The sequence below is a fragment of the Camelus ferus genome, chromosome 18 (assembly GCF_009834535.1).
Source record: "Camelus ferus isolate YT-003-E chromosome 18, BCGSAC_Cfer_1.0, whole genome shotgun sequence".
NCBI classification, from domain to species: Eukaryota; Metazoa; Chordata; class Mammalia; order Artiodactyla; family Camelidae; genus Camelus; species Camelus ferus.
Genome location: NC_045713.1, coordinates 6,470,868 through 6,489,266, shown reverse-complemented (window position 1 = coordinate 6,489,266; position 18,399 = coordinate 6,470,868). Strand labels below are relative to the sequence as shown.

The following is an 18,399-nucleotide window of genomic DNA, read 5'->3' as shown; positions in this document are numbered from 1 at the left end:
TCGGTTCTGAGCAATCACTTCTTTCTGCAGCTTGGCTGGGGTGGGGGTGGGGGCACGCAATGGCCAGCAGCCCTCCCCATCTCCCCTCCAGGAAGTCATTAGCCTCACTGCCACAGGGCTTAGAGATCCTCTCTAATACAGGCTGCTGGGGAAGAGGGGAGGACAGTACAGCTCATCCCTCCCCACTGAGAAGAAGTGAAACAGACACGGAGGGTGGGCTAAAGGGGCCGTTTTATTGCAATACAGCTGTGGTTGAAGGGACAGGGAGGAGGGCAGCATGGCCAGGCGCAGGAGGCAGCCAAGTAAGGCAGAGCAGCACAGCTGGAACTGGGGACAGTGGGGAGCAGAGGCTGTCCTCTTTGTCCACCTTCTTTCGCCTGCTGGCGCCCTCCTCTGTCCACGTCTTTCATTCCATCTCCAGAGAACCCTGTGCTCGCTGTCAACAAATCCCTAGAAACTGTCCATTGTCCAACAAGAAGTTCAAGCTACCCCGTTACATACAGTGAGGTTCTGAAGCATGCTCTGGGCTTGAGACACCTTGGTTCTAGTCCCTGCCAGGCTCCCAGCTACTACGAGTGACTTGGAAGTCACCTGGATCTTTCTGAAACTCTATGTCATCCCTCTGTGGTACATGTGAGGATCCCGTGTAGGAGACATCATTGTGCAAATGCAGCAGTTACTACTTGCATTTAAATAGAAGACCGTCAAAGTCCACAAAAAGCATAAAGGGACAAGTGGGTGGTAGGGGTGTCTAGAAATATCTGGGAGTAGGGGTTCCAGTTGCACTAGAAGGCAACCTGGTTAGAACCAGGAGACAGCCTCGCACCAGGCTGGGGGACCTGCCCTCCACTACACCAAACTCTCCACCCAGAACCCCCTGAAGCAGAGGAGGGAGACTGCAAAACAGCACCATTATGCAGTTGGAGGAAACCCTAGTCAGAGGAGGCAGCCTCAGAAAGATGCATCACCAAAAGTGTAAGCAGGGGCTAAATGGGGGTGGGGCATTATAAATCTATTTCCGTTCCAGGCTCTTTCTGCATACTACACACAGGGTGGGTAGTGAAGAGGTTATGGGGAAGAGGAAGGGGAATGGAGGGGCAGACAAATGGGCAACGGGGAATAGGAGAGGTCCAGGTACAGGAGGGTGAGATGGCGCAGAGGAGAGGGGCGCAGGGAAAGCTCTGAGGGCCTGAGAAAGAGCAGGAGGAAGAAAAGTAATGAGCAACTGTGCTTCTGGCTGGGTGCTGGGTATTGCACACACTTCTGCCAGCTTCCATTCACGGCGAAGAGGAAGAAGGGAGAAGCCAGAAAGGGCAGAGTTTACTCCCAGGCGGGGGCAAGGACTGATAAAGGCTCTGAAGCCCGTGAAGGAACCCATTCTTTGTCGAGGAAAGGGAAAGTGTGGACAACAGCAGCGCAAGTGGCTTCCCCAAACCCAGCGGTTCAGATCAGGGTGTGAGCAATAGCGTTTGAGGGGCTAGTCAAGATGGCAGACAGAGATAAGGGGAAAAGGGAGGGGAGTGTTGGGCACCGGGTAAGGGTAGGCGTCAGAGCCTGTTACCAAGGGCAGGGGGACGGGGCGGAGCTAGAAAACAGTAGAGGCGGGGCTGTCCGGGGATCTGCGGAAGAAGGTGGATCAAAAGGGCACCTTCTTTCTTCCCAACTGAGAGGCCTCAGATGTCGGCCTCCAGCAGGTTCGGCATAACCCTTGACCAGCTCGAGCCCTAAGCCAACCTGGCAGAAGTCAGCCAGCTGCGACAACAACTGAGGCGCCAGCATGATCTGGCACAGACGTTGAGGCTGACGAGGCGTGGGGCCTGGCTCTGCAGATGCCATAGAAGCTGGCTCTGCACTTGCGCGCCGTCGCTGCCGAAGGCGTCAATGTAGAGGTAGCGCCCTGTGCCTTCGCGGTCCTGTAGGTTGGGGAAGGGGCTCAGTGCACAGCGTGATCACGTGAGGCAGTCCCGCCACTTCAGGCCCTTGATCGCCAGTCAGCGCAGGTTGCTCTCGTTCAGCCGGTAGGGCTGCCAATCCTGGATGGTCCCGCCCGGGAAGCACGTCGCGCTGCACGGAGGGCGACATCAGGAGGCATGCCATGTCACTGCCAGCCTCCGACACGGCCCCGGTGGGCAGCGGCGAGAAGATGCCGGAGGCCCGCAGCGCCGCCAGCCGAGCTCCTCCAACAGCTCCGACGAGTTGAACTGGACTAACAGGATGCTCTGCAGGAGGCACGAGTGAGCGCGGGGCAGGCGGCGGAAGGGCTGCGAGCCCGGCGCCTCTTGGCATTTGCACTCCCTCATTCGCCCCCTGGGGGCTCCCACCTGGGTCCCTCGGAAGGCCTAACCGTGTGGGGCCGGGTGGAGTAGGGTATGCGAGAGCGTCGAGGAACCAGGGGCAAGGCCTCGGAATACCTGGATCCCCAGGAGAGGCGGGATCAACGTGGAGTAGTCAGGGAACTGGGTATGTGGGCCCCGGGTCTCTGAGGGGAGTGGAAGCCAAGGAAGCAGATCAGTCAGTAGGATGGGGGAGGAGGAGGGGAAGGACAAAGGCTCAGATTAGGATGTTTGGGTCCCTGAAGGGAGGCAGGATCGATGTAGGGGAGGCAGGGTCATGGAGGTCCGCACGCCTGGGCTCCAACGTCCTGAAGTAAGGACTGAGCGTTTACAGACTGGAAGTGGGGAGCTGTTTGACTTTCTCTGGGCAGAAGGGCCTGGGTAAGGACTGGGAGTCCCAGGGCAGGGCTCATGGGCGCCCCCACTCGTCAAAGCCAGCAGCAAAAGAAAGCCAGTCACTGGGTGCGCGCTGAGGGGAAAACGCCCGGAGGCTCCCGGAGAGAGGCGCTGCCCTCCTATCTCCCTTGTCCTTCTCACCTGCTTGGCGATTAGGCGGTATTTCTTCAGCTCTTGGGGGCCCAGTTGGTTGTCCCGGGTGAGCAGTGCCACTTTCACCCCCGGGTGCTGTCGCTTGACCGACTGCGAGTAGAAGTGCCCCAGCAGCCCGGCCACGCCCTTGCCGCGCTCCCTGGGGGCCACGCGCAGCCCCTCCACCAGCGCCGTCTCCCCGACGTCGATCACGTGCATCGCCTTCAGCTCGACCTGCGGACCGAGGCCTTTAGGGGGACCACGCCCCACCTCCGACCCAGCCAAGACTCAGCTCACGGGGCTCGCCTCTTCCCGAACGCTGAGCACTCTGTCATCACCACCCTGGGCGCCAGGCCAGACCAGGGCCTGCCCAGGGAGCTCTCCTCAGCACTTAGGTCTCGGATTCCAAGAGCCGGCAGAAAAATCATTCGCAGGCGTCTTCCACTTCTTGTGATGCTCGAGCTCCACGCACACCAGGTCCCTGCCCACTCGCCACGCCCCTTTCTTTGGCTCCACCCCCTGGAGCTTGCTACGCCCGGCTTCCTCTAAGCTCAGCCCCGGAGCCCATCTCTGAGCTGGTTCTGCTCTCCGCATCCAGAGAGTTCCGTTTACTCAGTAGTCCGGATCCCATTCTAGTTGCTTCCACCCCAGACTACCCCCTCTTGTCTGCTTCCCACTTTCTGTGCTCCCGCATAAACTCCTCAAAGGAATCCTCAAATACTGAAGCTGTCATCAGTCCCTCCCGTTCCTCCACTATTCTGAGTTCTACACATCCCCCACCCATCCTTCTTCTCATTGGCTGGGCCCCTGGATCCGCACGCCCTACTTGTTGGTTCCAAAGCCGATTCTATTTCCTGAACAATCGAAAGAGGGCTGAGGTGAGGTTCTCTTCCTCTCCTTCCTAAGATCCATGCACTCAAACGTGGCTTTACCCCCTTTTCACCTGAGCTCCGCCCCCCAGCTCTCACCACTCCTCGGTTGCAATTGGCCAGCACTGCCGTGGGGTCCGGATCCCGGAGCGAGAGGTGGTAGGCGGCTGGGAAGGTAGTCGAGGCCACTTCAGACGCCCTAGGATATGGCCATCACCTCTTCAAACTCCTGTTTTGTGACCATCACAAAGTCCAAAGGCGCAGCCTCCATCTCAGGCCCTGATCTGGACCTGGACTTGGACCTGACCTCCTGTGTTAGGGATCCCTAAGTGCCCCTCCGCATCTGGTTTGGCCTCTTTTTCCGGCTTAGGGACCTCTGACCTCTGAGGTGGCTCCACCACAGCTGGCTTCCAGCTTCGTTACCCTGCAGAAAAGAGAGAATCCAACACCAGCATCAGAGTCCCCTGCTTCTGCATCTGGCCCCCTCCACAGAGTCCCCACAACCTCTTCCTACATATATAAACATCCCTTCTCCGCTCTCCACCCAGACCCTGGGAATCGAGAGCCTCCAGCTCCCCTCCTTCTTCCAGCTCTCAGACCCCCCAATCCTGCCCTGTTCCACCCTCCAGGATGCTTCTGGAACTCCCGCATTCAAAACCCCATGAGCTCCTCATCACCCCCTAGGAACTCAGATTAAGGAGAGGAGGCCAGTGGGTGGGGGGAGGATATTGGAGGGGCATCCCCTCAAGAGTCTCACCACCTCTCTGCAAGAACATGAAAAAGAAATTCTGCTACCCCTACGGGAGATTTCCCAGAGCCCTCTTCCCCAGGTGGCAGGAGGGAGGGGTTGAGAGGGAGAAACAGAGGGTTTAACTCTTCTCCCCTTTCCCACCACTGCCATTTATCCTCTCAGGGCAAAGGATGGGGGGCGGTGTGTAGACCCCAGATCACTCCACATCGCTGCCCCAGTGCCCCACCCCCCAACGCACGTATTTAAACATAAGCTGAAGGAGTGGATGGATGCACAGTTCCATTAGAAAATTTCAAGCTGTTCCTCCCAGGCTAATCAAAATCACCCTTTTCTTTCTGAGCCTGTTCCCTCCTTCTCCAGAGGGAGACTTGGCTCCACTCCAGGGCTAGATGATCATTTTGAAGACAGCTTTGTTGGAGCTCTAGCAAACAAAATGACCACCAATGCCCCCTCCCCACTTACCTCCCTTCCAAAGATGGAGTCTTTCTCTGTTCTTCTTTTCTTATTTTTTTGAAATATCTCCCTATAATCCCAGCACCACCTCCCACTCAGTCCATCCCTGGTCTTCCCATTCCTCAGGATCTCCTTCTTGAGTCAGTCCTCTTTTTGGGATCTGGCACCACTTTGGCACCCAGAGACACAGCCAACGAGAAAGCCCCCTCCCCAAGTTCGGATGCCTCCTCATTTTCAGCCCTCTCTCCTCCAGACCAACCAAATCAACCAATCAAATCCCCATCCTCTCTCAGTCAATTATAACTGTCCCCTCACAGAACCTACATAAGCCTCAGTAGCCAATATCTCAGGGGACACACAGATCAGCTACTTTGTGGGGGGTGATATTGAGTTGGCTAGACTTTTTTCCCTCAAGAACACAACCTGGGTTTGGGAGAAGGGACCAGCAGGGGCACCAAGGGGTGGTTTAGGGGTGAGTTTAGCTTCTAAACCACAAACACGGCTTAAGTAAACACAGAGTGCTTCCTATGCAAACAAGCCTCATAACAAGAGCTCCATCTCCCTCTTTCTTTCCAGTCTGATGCTGATGCATAAGGCTCTCCCAGGTAAGCTGAAGTGAAGTAAGACAGCTCGGGCCAGCATCAGCAGAGGGCAGATAGAAGTGCAGGCTCAGGACCTTTAAGCCCCTGCTAGGGCCTTTAGAAACCATCAGGTTCAAGCCACTCCTTTCACAGAGAGGAAATCCATTAAGGCCCTTGATGGTTAAGATCTTGCCTAAGGTGACTGACTCAGTTTGGGCAAAGCCAGGCTAAAAGTTAAGTTTTCCTGACTCCAAGGACAGTGGGGAGACCCTGTTTGGGGGGGGGGGGACTGGGCCTCCAACTCCAGCCTTAGGAGTAAGGGTAGGAATTACTGGGTCCTTGGCAGTAGCCTAAGGGCTCAAGTGCTGAGGGTTAAGGTGACTCAGAACCAGGATGGGATTGTGTCAGGAACCCCCACTGCCCTCTCCCCACTGTCAGCAATTCCTATGCCAACAACCAGCTTAATCAGACTCCTTACCCCAGGCTCTGCAGATGATGGGTTCCAGAGGCAGATGGGAGCTTGAGGCTCCCATCTGCCTCCCTTTCCAGGCAACCTCACCAGCAATTCACGGGTCTCTGAAAAATACAAGCTGGTAGTTCAGTGGTAACTCCAGCAATTCCCCCACTGCCCCTAGAAGAGGGCAGAATATGAGCAACTTGTAGACTGGAACACACCCAATAGAGACCAACACATTAGGCTTGGGTTTCCCTCCTCTTTTTAAGATGGGGAGGCTATCATTTCCAAAGAGTGTGTCTACAGCTCAGATAAAGTTGTGGAGGGGGGTGGTTGATTCCCAGGGTCAGATGAAAGAAGGGGAGAGCTTGCCAATTCACCCTGCATCTTCTCTTCCCAAGCACTCTACTCTGATTCACTTTTGAAGAGACACAAAGTTTCCAAGGACCCTGGGGGAGTGGGTGCTGGGAACACAGCAGGTCAGAGGTCCCAGGCCAATCCAAAGCAGCCAGCTGGCCCCACAACCCCTGCTCCCTACTCCGATCCATTCCCACCCTCCAACCTGGCTCCTTGAATTATAACTCCCAGTAGGTGTCTAGGCAGAGGCCGAGGAAGCCCTGTGCCTCCAGGGCACTGTGGGAGATTTAGTTCAAGCACCCCCTGAAACAGGCTCCAGGAAAAGGGATGGTATTTCTCTTGTCATCCTTGTATCCATTCTCTCAATCTCATAAATATGAATGATCCACTCTGGCCACGGGACGATTGTAGTCATCGCTGGGCATGCCGGGAGCCCACCCCACTACCGACCTCTCCCCAACTCCACACACCTGAAATAGTGATAGCCCTGAGGTCGCAGCTTCTCTGTGCTCGAGGAGGGAGCAGAGGGAGCAGAGAGAGGAGAGACGGAGACAAAGAGACTTAGCTACACAAAGCGCCCAAAGAAGAGAGCAAAAAGAACAGGAACCGAGGCAGAAAGGAGACAAAGGCAACAGGGAGATGCAGGGTGGGAGAGGATGGGAGAGAAGAGCACGAGGAGGCACGGATACCGAGTCACAGACATGACACCTCGTGACTCAAGGCCCAGCAGATGCCAAAAAAAAAAAAGTCCCAGCACACACCCCCTCCCCAAGGAGAACATGAATAGAAAACAGCGTGACAAGGCCCCTTCTCCCGAAGGTGTGCAATGGGGGAAAGGGTCAGGGGGAGGAGAAAACCAGAAAAGAGGCTGAAAGAGAACAGACTTAGAGAAGAGAGGCAGGGGAGACAAGATAAAGTGAGCAGAGGCAGGGGCGAGGAAGATGGACCAACGAGCTGGGGAGAGGGGGTGCCCCAGAGGGCCACGATCATGAAGAAGGGGGTTGCTGTACTAGAAGGTCTTCCCGGGTCTCCGGGAAAGCAGGCTTCCTCCCTTCTCAAAGGAAGCTGTCTACTTGGCAGGGTTCCCCCCGGACACCAGACTCTGGGGACAGGCGGGAGCCAAATGATGAAGGAGTGGAAGAGGGAAAGCGCCTCTGACCACCTAGGCGAAGTCCAGGCTTCATGTATCTAGGACACCCAACAGGGAGGGGTTGGGCCGTAGGGGGCGCGGCGGCTTTCTCCCCGATAGGGGGGCGTGGCCTTCCGCTGCGCGGATTCCACGGCGGAGCAGCACGCCAGCTCCCAGCCCCCAAGACCGGCGGCCCCCTACCTCGCCCGAGCCCCGGCCAGGGCCGGGATGCTGAGAAGCCGATCGGGGCCGGCCGCGCAGACAGTGAACGGTGCCGAGAGAGGGGTCACCTGAGAGCCCCGAGGGTCAAATTCCGATGACGCGCGGGGACCTGGCCGCGCCGTCCGGTCCCAACTCGGAATTTGGATGCTAAGGCGGGGTCTGCGCTGCGGCTCGGTCTGGAGCGCGGGGTCTGTGCCGCGGCTCAATCCCGAGCGCGGGCTAGCACGCCCAGCGCTTCGGGGTTCGGGCGGTGAGCTTCGCTCCCGCGGCGATGCTCCGGCAAGGCCGGGGCGGCGGCTCGGAGGGCGGAGACCCCAGCGACGCGGAGGAAACCCGGAGCGGATCTGGAGCGGACTCGGGTGCAGCAGGGGGCTGGAGGGGACGGGGGAGGGGAGAGGAGGCGGGGTGACAGGGCGCGTGGGAAAGTGGAGTTACGCGGGGCGGGGCGGTCCCCTCGGTGGTTGCTGCTGAGTGGCTTCAAGCTCCAAAGACGGGACTCCGCCCCTTGTCCTAGTGGGGAGCGGGACTGAGGGTAGGGAGGTGTCTTGGGTTTTGGTAGAGGGGGTGATTGCTGGCTTAGTTATTGCCCCGCGTTCCCAGCACCTCTACAGCCCCACCACCACCACAGCGCCCCGCAGTTCCCCTTATCCAGTGGTCACCCTCCCTCAACGTCACCTCCAGCAGCCAGATAAGTAAGAGCAGCTGGAAAGGGGTCGCGGGGCAGAACACCCTACGGACTTGGTCGGAGAAAATGACCAGGAAGATCGGGAAGGGAAGACATCAAGAGGCAGCAGCCGAGAGGCTGAAAGGAGCAGAGGGAGGCCAAGAGGGATCAGATGGGCCACCACTCCCCGGGGTCTCAGAGCAGCCTTGCCTCCCAGGGTGCACAGGCCGTCTCAGGTCACACTCAGCTGGGCGTATCTCACAAGCCATCTGGCAGCAAGGCCCCCGAGGGGCAGCAAGCAGAAAGACTTCCAGATACACCCACCTCCGTCTGAGTGCCGGCAGGAACACAGACCTCTGGGCACACAGCGTGGCACCCTTGCTACCCTAGGCGAGTGGAGGAAGGGTGGGAGGAAGAGTGAAGTGTGAACCTGGAACAGGAGTAAATGCAGCGCTACTCCTGACTCTAACAAGCTGGTGGCCCAGGCTCTTAACTCCTGGGGGGCTTCCACCACCCGCGTAAAGTGAGATTAAACACCTGCAGTTCTATTTGTAAAGAGCCAGGAAAGTGTGGATGTGAAAGTAAAGTTCTTTAGAAACTGGTTATGTGCTGCAAGGAATATTAAGTTCTCCTGAGGATATGACCCCCCACCCCGACCCCTTGTCCTCCCATCAGGGCCTGCCAGTTCCCATGATGCCCCCTTCGCACCAAAGCTGATCTCTCACCTACCTCATTCCAGGTTTGTACTTTCCATAACCTGGTAATCTGATCCCACTGGCTGTGCTAATGTGACAAGGAGGGTCTTGTTCCTGGACTCCCACACACAAAGCCACACCAAGGGTTAAAGGGGTCAGAATCCTCTCTTGAGATCAAGGCCAAGTAGGCCAATAAAGAACTAAGTCACCCAACCTTTTCTTTCTTTCTTTTTTTTTTTTTTTTAAATAAGGCTTCCCCATTTCTGATTTTTGGGACTGCTAACACACTGGGCATCTCACAAAGCTGAAGTGAAAGTGGAATATGTTCAGTTGTGGAAAAGCACCTCAAAAAGCTGGATGCAATCTAATTGTCCATTGACACATGAATGGATAAAGAAGATGTGGTGTAAAAAAAATGTAGTGTGTGTATATATATACACACACAATGCAATACTGCTCAGCCATAAAGAAGAGTGAAATAATGCCATTTGCAGCAACATGGATGAACCTAGAGATTATATTAAGTGAAGTTAAGTCAGAGAAAGACAAATATCATTTGATATCACTTACATGTGGAATCTAAAAAAAAATGATACAAATGAATTTATTTACAAACCATAAATAGGCTCACATAGAAAATAAACTAAGGGAGAGAGGGATAAAGTAGAAGTTTGGGATTAACATAGACACATTACTATATATAAAATAGATAAACAACAAGGACCTACTGTATAGCACAGGGAATTATATTCAATATCTTGTAGTAACCTATAATGGAAAAGAATCTGAAAAAGAATGTATATATGTGTGTGTGTATAACTGAATCATTTTGCTGTACACCTGAAATTAACACAACATTGTAAATCAACTATACTTCAATTAAAAAAAATTTTTTAAGTTAAAGGTGTTGGAGGAAAAAGTCACTAGTTACTGAAAGTAGATGCAATCTTATTCTAATCCTTCCCCTTTTACTGGAAGCCTCTTTCTGCCACCAGAAACTCTTGGATTGGTCCAGCATTCACCCATCCCCAGTTCCCTCAACCAATCAGAATTGAAAGCTGTCCAGAGTTCCAAATCTCTCATGTCCAAGCCAGTCAGAAGCAAGATGTCACTGCTCATTGGGCCAATCAAAAGCCACCGGGTTCCAATATCACTACGCTGAGACTTCGTCCATCTGACTCCCCTGGATGATAGAGGGCAGTGGTGGCAAGAAGTTGAAAAATGACTAATCTCCAGGCTGCCCCTCCCAGCAAGAGAGAAGGAGAGACTTCCAACATCCTTAAGTGCTCTCAGGATGCAGGGAGGTGGGCTATCACCCAGTACTACTGTATGTTGAAATTGGCCAAGGTCAAGGCTGGTGGGGGATAAAGGAGTGGTCTGCTGGTTGAGAGGTGAGAGCCCTGGTTTCACGGACCTGGGTTCTAGGGCCACGTTTTACCCCTGGTGATGTCTAGAGGCCCAGAACCACCCAGAATGGTTACAAAGCACTTCCGCTTAATCCTCACAACACTGTAGAATTGGTGAGATTGTTTACCCATCTTACAAATGAATAAAGAAGGTTCTGAGAGGCTCCATAACTTGGGCTAGGTCTCATAGCTGGCAAGGGACACTCTCAGGTCCTCTGACTGCAAACTCAGACCCTACTGCCTACTAATCCCTCTGAGGTGAGATGTACTTCATGGAAGTACTTTGCAAACGGTAAAGAATGAAGCACAGGTCAGTGCTCTTAAGGCTGGGGATTTCCTGTAGTCGACCTGAATTGTGTAAAAAACAACCTTGCATCTTGGAGTACTGAGAATTGGCTTTGACCCTCCTGTTGGGCTTGTTTACTTGGGCCTTTTATTCGCAAGAGCCTATGGTTTGTTTTCTTTGGGGGCCAAGTATGCCTTATTGTCAGCAGGATGATACCACTGAGGGCATAGCACCTAACTTGCTCTGGGGGAAGCCAGCTGCTTTGTCTTGAGAAACTCAAATAGCTCCAAATCTCCCAGCTCTGCTTCTCCCTCAGAAACTATGTGATAATGAACGTTCAATTTGCTTTGCAGTAATATGGTATCAGGTGACTGATACAGTTGATGTACATTTTAGATTTCTTTTAATCCATAGGTTTCCCTTCCATCTCTCTTTTTGCAACTAATTTTTGAAGGAACAAGATTGTTTATCCTGTGACTGTCCTTGCCATCTGGATTCTGCTGATCACACCTCCATGAGGCTGTCTACCATATTTCTCTCCTTTGTTTATCCTGTAGATTGGTACTTGGATCTACCCTCTTGTCCAAAATGGCAGCCATTAGTGATGCGTGGCTACTGTGCCCTTGAATGTAGTTGGTACCACTGAGGAACTGAGCTTTTTATTTTGTAAAATTTGAAATAATTTAAAATTTTAAATGGATAATTGATTCAGTTATTGGGAAAAGTTTTAAGTATGTTCAGAACAACTTTTTCAGTTGTGAATACACTTTTTTGCTTGTGAATTTTAGAAACTCTAAATCTGGATCGAGTATTTCCAATGGATGTTTAACATCTAAACTGAAACATGTTCAAAGTGTAAAATATGAACAAGATTTTAAAAACTTAGCCCAAAAAGAAGGTATGTAAAATAGCTCATTACTATTTTTATATTGAGTACAGATTAAAATAACTTTTTGGGAATATTGGGGTAAATAAAATATTATTAAAATTAATTGGTATGAATTAATGTGTAGCATTTTCCCATCAAAGGCTCAAATATGGTTGCCTTGTTGGAATTTTATCAGATATTGATGCTCAAGACTTAAATCTAATCAGTTATTAAGGGCTGCAAATGGTGATATTCTTATTCTGTTATTCTGGGTTTTTTTTTTTTTTCTTAGCTGGACTATGTCTATAAAAGGAAACGTTCTCCTCTACTATGATTACCCTGAGGCATAGTATGTGCAGGAAAGACAGAATAAGTGCTTAAAATTTTCCCTTTATCTGTTAAATTTCAAAATAATGAGGTAGTTCTTTCAACGGTGATTATTATTTTCAGAACCATTATGAACTCATGGGTTTTAAACATTTATTGTGATGCAATCCAGTAAAGTTATTGTTCTTATTAATGTTCAAGTTATTCAACTTTTTGGATAATGGATGTTTTAAAGTGACACAGAGGGTCACGCTAGAACTTTAGGAAGAGCTATGGGGATACAGAGGAGAGATGCTCTGGACCAGTATGGCAGGTTGGCAGTCAAGGGAAATGTCCTGGAAGTGAGACCCGAATTGGGTCTCAAAAATTCCCCTCCAGATGACAAAGTAGGACAGGCTCCCTCTGGCAGGAGGGGAAGCTTAAGTAAAGCCCAGAGCTGAGAAACAGCCTGCTTTGCAAGAACAAGCGATTCTGGGTTGCACCCATCCTGTAGGCAGGGGCTGCCGGCAGGGGAGAGCTTTAAGCGGGAAAGTAACAGATTTGCCTTGCGGGTGGAAGTCTCCCTCTGGTGGCCATGTGGAGGATGGCAGGGAGGGAACAAGCCCTGTGAGGAGGGGATTAGCTGCGCTCATAAGGCTTTAGTTCACACAAGTTAGACCCCTCCAGATCAGGAGGAGAAATCACACAGTGTTGAGGGTTATTATCTAGATAAATGGGAAGAGAAATGGTACAGGAAAGCTCCTTAAGAACTCCGTACTGTGGAGCTCAGGGCTGTTGAAAATAGAATAGATCCTTTAGGCAGTCTAGTGACCTACCTTCTCTCTGGGCACCTGGCCCGTGCACTTCCCCAAAGAGAAGATCCCATAGCAAGTGCTTATCACCGCCCAGCCTGGAGCATTCTTTTTCTAACTTGCACAAAGACCACCTCTCGGTGCATGCAGCCCCCAGGCACAAGGAGACAGTACTCTTGTGTATCTGCATTGGGCTCTGTTTGCCAGGCACCTTGAATCCTATGCTAAGGAGTCCACACTTTCTAACAACAAGGATCCAGTGACAGTGAGTGGGGGGAATGACACGATGAAAGCAGTGTTTTAGGAAGAGCATCTTGCCAGCATGAGAAGTTGTCAGATGGGAAATGAGAGGCAAGACCTCTGCTCTCTGAGGAGTGGTCCTAGAGAAAGTCCACGGGAGGGGTGGGGGTGTGGAGTAAGAGAAGAAGCTAAGAAGCCCTTAGAAGGAAGACAGGACGCCAAGAAATGTGACTTGGGTTCTGGAAGGTAGGGAGAGAGGAGGGAGGTAAAGGTGATTCTGGCGTCGCCAGGGTGAAACCGGGGAAGGATAATGTCTGGTTGCAGCAGGCAGGGCAAGATATGGAGCTCACTGGACACACGGATGCCACTTTCTGCCTGTAGACAGGTGACATCTCAGGGCTAGAGGGACAGGCAGTTGGGGAGGACCTACAGGGGCTGGAGCTCTGGAGGAGAACCAGCAGGAGGACTGGAGAGGAGCCCACGTTAGGGTCTGCGTGAGTGGTGGGTGAGTGGGGATGGCTCTGGGCTGAAGTCTGACCCTAGCAGGATTCTTACTGTCCGGGTCTGGAGCTTCCAAAACAGCTATAATGATGCCCTAACCGACCCTAACTTCCTCCAGCCTCCTGGGTCGGCCTCTGCAAGTTCTAGAGGCTCCTCCCCACCCCAGCCCTCCGCAGGGCACCCCTCTCTTCTTTCTCTGAAAAGGCTTCCAGGGCGGCGGCGGCGGGAGGTTACAGCGCGCGGGGGTGTCTCGCGTCCCCTCCGCCTAGAGCTTGAGCCCTTGGCGCAGCCGAGCTCCCACCGACCCACCGCCTATAGCCTTTTTTCGAAGGCGCTGGGCGGCGCCACCCTCCGGCCGGAGCCCGGCACTGCACAATTCCTCCGACTTTGAATGCCCCGCATGCCCCGGCCACAGCCTCCTCGGCTTCTTTTTTTCCCTCGCCCAGCTGCCTCCATTTCCTTAAGGAAGAGTTTTTTTCCTCTCTCCCTCCCCGACACCGCAACCGCGCGCAAGCCTGCCGGCCTGGGGGCCGAGCTTCCCAACAAATAACTTCACCAAGATGTCTGGTGATCGGCAAGGGTCCGACAGTGAGCGCCCCAGCACCAGCAGTAGTTCAGACGCGGACCAGGGAGACCCAGCTGCTCCACAGCCTGAAGAAGAAGAAAGAAAACCTTCTGCCACCCAGCAGAAGAAAAACACCAAACTCTCTAGCAAAACCGCTGCTAAATTACCCACTAGTGCTAAAAGAGTTCAGAAGGAACTCGCTGAAATAACCCTTGATCTTCCTCCTAACTGCAGGTCTAAAGGAGGCAGTATTTCCGAATGGAGATCTACTATACTCGGCCCACTAGGTTCTATATATGAAGGTGCTGTGCTTTTTCCTGGGTATCACATTTCCATCCAGTTACCCATTTAAGCCACCAAAGGTTACTTTCCTCACCAGACTCTCTCTCCGCAACATCAACAGTTAGGGAGTCATCTGCCTGGACATCCTTAAAGACAACTGGAGTCCTGCTCTGACTGGTGCAAAGGTTTTGCTGTCTATTTGTTCCCTTTGGACAGACTGCAACCCTGTGGATCCTCTGGTTGGAAGCATAGCCACTCAGTATTTGACCAACAGAGCAGAACATGACAGGATAGCCAGACAGTGGACCAAGAGATACGCAAAAAAAAAAAAAAAAAAAAAAAGTTCACATAATGCGTATGCAGTGTGAAGGAGCAGAGGGCATCTTTTCACTGGGCTGCAAATCTTTATAGCCTTTACAATACGGACTTCTGTGTACGTTATACTGATTCCACTCCTCGCTTTTATCCTTTGAAGACTGGGAGCCTCCCCCAAAAGGTAAATGCTATCGAGAGTTGAACTTTGTAGCTGTAGATTAGCTATGTTTAAAACTCCTAGTTGCAGGGGGTGAGTTTAGCTCAACGGTAGAGCACGTGTTTAGCATGCACAGGGTCCTGACTTCAACCCCCAGTACCTCCAGTAAAACAAACAAACAAAAACCAATGCCTACTTTCAAGAGTGGCTTCTTTGGGACGTCAAAATGTATTTTGTAATGTACTAAGGATACTGGTCCTGAAGTCTGCCAAATACTAGAGTGCATTTTAGCCCAATTCATTATCTGTATAAAGTTATAAAAGTAGCTGTAGATGACTAGGAATTATGTCATTTGTATTAAACCCAGATCTATTTCTAAGTATGTGCTTCATGCTGTGGTGAAACATATTTTGCCTTTTACCTTTGTCAGTTTGTAATGAGAGGATTTCCTTTTATCCTATGTAGCTCAGAGAGCCCCTGATTTATCATCTCAAACACAATAAACATGCTCCTGAAGGAGAAAACAATAACAATAAATGAAAATAAAATAAAAAGGCTCCCAGATGTTTCCTCCTGGATCCATCGTGTGAGTGGGCACCCACCCAGCAGAGAAATTCAAGGGTAAAGAAGCCTGTGGGTGATAGTTCTCTTCCGATCTACGCACAAGGACACGTGTAGCTGTCCCATGAACTTTGGAGCATCTCATCCATTTCCCGGGATAACCCCATGTTTGTTCAGTTGGAGAAAAATCAGGTCATGCCCTTGAGATTTGTGTACTTGTCTGTGTTGTATTTCAATAAAAGTTTTTTTTTAAAGCGCTCCACAACTCTGAAGTTGGTAGCCCTATGTTACCAGAAATTGAGGAAAACTGAGGCTTGGAAAGGTTAAATGACTTGGCCAAGTCATGATCAGTAGCCAGTGGAGCTGGGATTCAAAGCCGGGTCTGTGGGTGCCCTCCCCCTCCTGACTGCTCGGTGCCCCCTTCTCCCTGCTGCTCCCCCATCAGTGCTAAGATGGCCCATGGACCACTTTGGGTCCCCAAATCCAAGTTCTTTGTCTCCACTTGGAATATGAGGCTTCCAATTCTGTCCTATTTCTGCTCCCAAGAAACAGCCATTGTCACTGCACCAGAGGGGCTGTGTGGTACATGTCTCTGTGAGGACCCAGGACTAGGAGGCCAGAACCAGAAGGAACAGGACTCCTGCTCTGAGGCCTGGGCTCAGGCTCATCTTATTTAGAGTCTTGATTCCCACAGGGCTCTGGGCCTGACCCCCATCAGCCAAGCTGACAGTTGAGTTTGGGGATTTTGTTCCAAGTTGGAACCGATATGACAGCAGCTGTTGGGACATAATTGATGTGTGAAAGTCCATTCTGAGTGTTTTCCCTGGTGTACCCCTGGCCTGGACATTGGGATCTGGAGTCTGCACCTACAAGCTGGGTGTGTGTGACAAGGACCCAGAACCTGGACTCTCCTCTCTTCTCCAAGCCCAGTTCCAGCCCCTTAGATCAAGTCCCACCCAAGATGGATGCCTAATGAGGGAGGGCTAGAAAGCCAGATAACAGGAGGGAAGCGGGTACCAGGAGATATTTATTTTACTTTCAGTGAGGCTGGGGTCAGAACACGACAGCAGAAGTTGCTGGGGTTGGCGCAGAAAAGGGTGAAAGTCTGGCCTATGGCTTCCTCCCAGGCTTGAGTGGCTTCTGGGAGAGGATTGCACACTCAGAAGGTGGATGGCAGTGCGGGATGCTGCCTCTGGTTGGTCACACTGGACAGGAAGGACGCCAAGCTGGCTAATGACCAGGAGAGTGACACTCATCTGACTCAAGCAGACTCTGGAGGGATATTAATTGGGAGGCACACCTGCCATTCTCCAGGGGGGTTGTTTCCAACTTCCTCTGCCCCACACAGTCTTTCCACACCCCTCAGCAGTACTGACATCTCCTACTTGCCGCACCCCATGTGGATGCCAAGTCTCTCTCCCAGAGCCGGAAGCCTGAAGTTTTTTTTTGTATATATATATTTGTTATTAAAGTACATTCAGTTTACAATATTGTGTCAATTCCTGGTGTACAGCACAATGCTTCAGTCATACATGAACAAACATATATTCGTTTTCATAGTTTTTTCACCATAAGTTACTACAAGATACTGAATATAGTTCCCTGTGCTCTACAGTATGAACGTGTTATTTATTATATATATATATATATATATATCTGCAAATCTCAAGCTTCCAATTATCCATTCCCACTACTTCCCACACTGGTAACCATAAGTTTGTTTTCTGTCTGTGAGTCTGTCTCTGTTCTGTAAATAAGTTCATTTGTCTTTTTGTTTGTTTGTTTTTTAGATTCCACATATAAGTGATATCATATGGTATTCTTTTTTCTCTTTCTGGCTTACTTCACTTGGAATGACAATCTCTAGGTCAATCCACGTTGCTGCAAATGGCATTATTTTGTTTATTTTTTATCGCTGAGTAGTATTCCATTGTATAAATACAACACAGCTTCTTTGTCCAGTCATCAGAAGCCTGATCTTGACCTTCCTGGACCTTTCTTGTGTGTGTTGTGGCCTCTTCCCCGCACAGATGTTTCCCATACAGGTCTGATCCCCTCTTGATTCTACCTCCCTCCAGATCTGGCCCCTTTCCCTAGAAACCTGCCTAACTGCCATCATAGGTACTAGCAACACTTTCCCCCTTTGACCAGATCTCAGCCTCCAGGGCCAATTTCATTTACTAACTGCACTTCCTGGCCTTTCTCACTCCTCTCCAGCCTCAGGACAATTCCCACTCCGACCCCCAATCTCAGCGTCATTGGTTTTGGATTTCAGACAGGGACCTGACGGGGAACCACCACACAAAGGTCCCATTATTCACCCACCGCCCAGCCCAACCCCACTGCTCCAGAAAGAGGCACCCATGGCTCACAGGGAAGAAGGGCAGGCGGCTTCATGGGAAAAGGGCCTTGAGAAGTTAATGCTCACACCCCCAGCTCTTGTGGCCAGTTCTCACTGAAGTTGGTGCCTCTGTGCCTCAGTGTCCCCCTGGAAGACCTCAGGGAAAAAGACACATGATGTTAACACTGCAGTTTGGGCTGTGGCATAAAGATACAACATAGGTCCTCGATTCTAGAAGGGGCCAGACGAGACCCTGGGCAACATTTTCCAAGAAAATGGTTAAGAAGAGACTCTTGAGCCCCTTCCCCACAAAAAGGATTAGAATTTGGAGATAGAGAGAAGGCAGGGCTTGGGGTGGGGGGTACTTTGAGAGTGTGCAAGCCCTACCCTCAAAGGGAAAGGCCTACCTCTGAAAGGTCAGGGACAAAAGGCTTCAAGGCTCAAAGAGCTGCATATGTGCCCAGTGTTTAGGGGCTGTACCCACTGGAGAAAGTGAGTGGCCAAACTGTAGGGGTCAGGACATTCCCATTCAGGGAAGAAGGAAGGACAAGTGGTTGCACACCAGGGGTATCAGGACCAAGAATGCCCAAGCCTGGAACTGGTGTTTCCATCCCTCTCCCCATCCCCAGCCTGGAAGAGTGATGGGGCTCCTATAGAGAAACCTATGTCGAGTGTGTGGGCTGAAAACTGGGGTACACGATGAGGCAGAGAAAGCACAGAAGC

The 18,399-nt window shown here is 51.5% G+C and overlaps 1 protein-coding gene and 1 pseudogene across 1 annotated transcript; one reads left to right on the top strand and one right to left on the bottom strand.

Moving 5' to 3' along the window:
* Positions 1–214: 214 nt before the first annotated feature.
* Positions 215–9,075, bottom strand: NAT16 (N-acetyltransferase 16 (putative)). The gene is given in 14 exon segments (XM_032461038.1): positions 215–1,695; positions 1,697–1,790; positions 1,793–1,910; positions 1,912–1,964; positions 1,967–2,051; positions 2,053–2,180; positions 2,183–2,219; positions 2,871–3,095; positions 3,830–3,892; positions 3,894–4,064; positions 4,066–4,116; positions 4,118–4,154; positions 7,657–8,049; positions 9,071–9,075. Coding segments are annotated over 14 exon segments (1,482 nt in total). The 3' UTR covers positions 215–1,673.
* Positions 9,076–14,011: 4,936 nt separating this feature from the next.
* Positions 14,012–15,388, top strand: LOC102519304 (annotated as a pseudogene).
* The last annotated feature ends 3,011 nt before the right edge of the window (positions 15,389–18,399 follow it).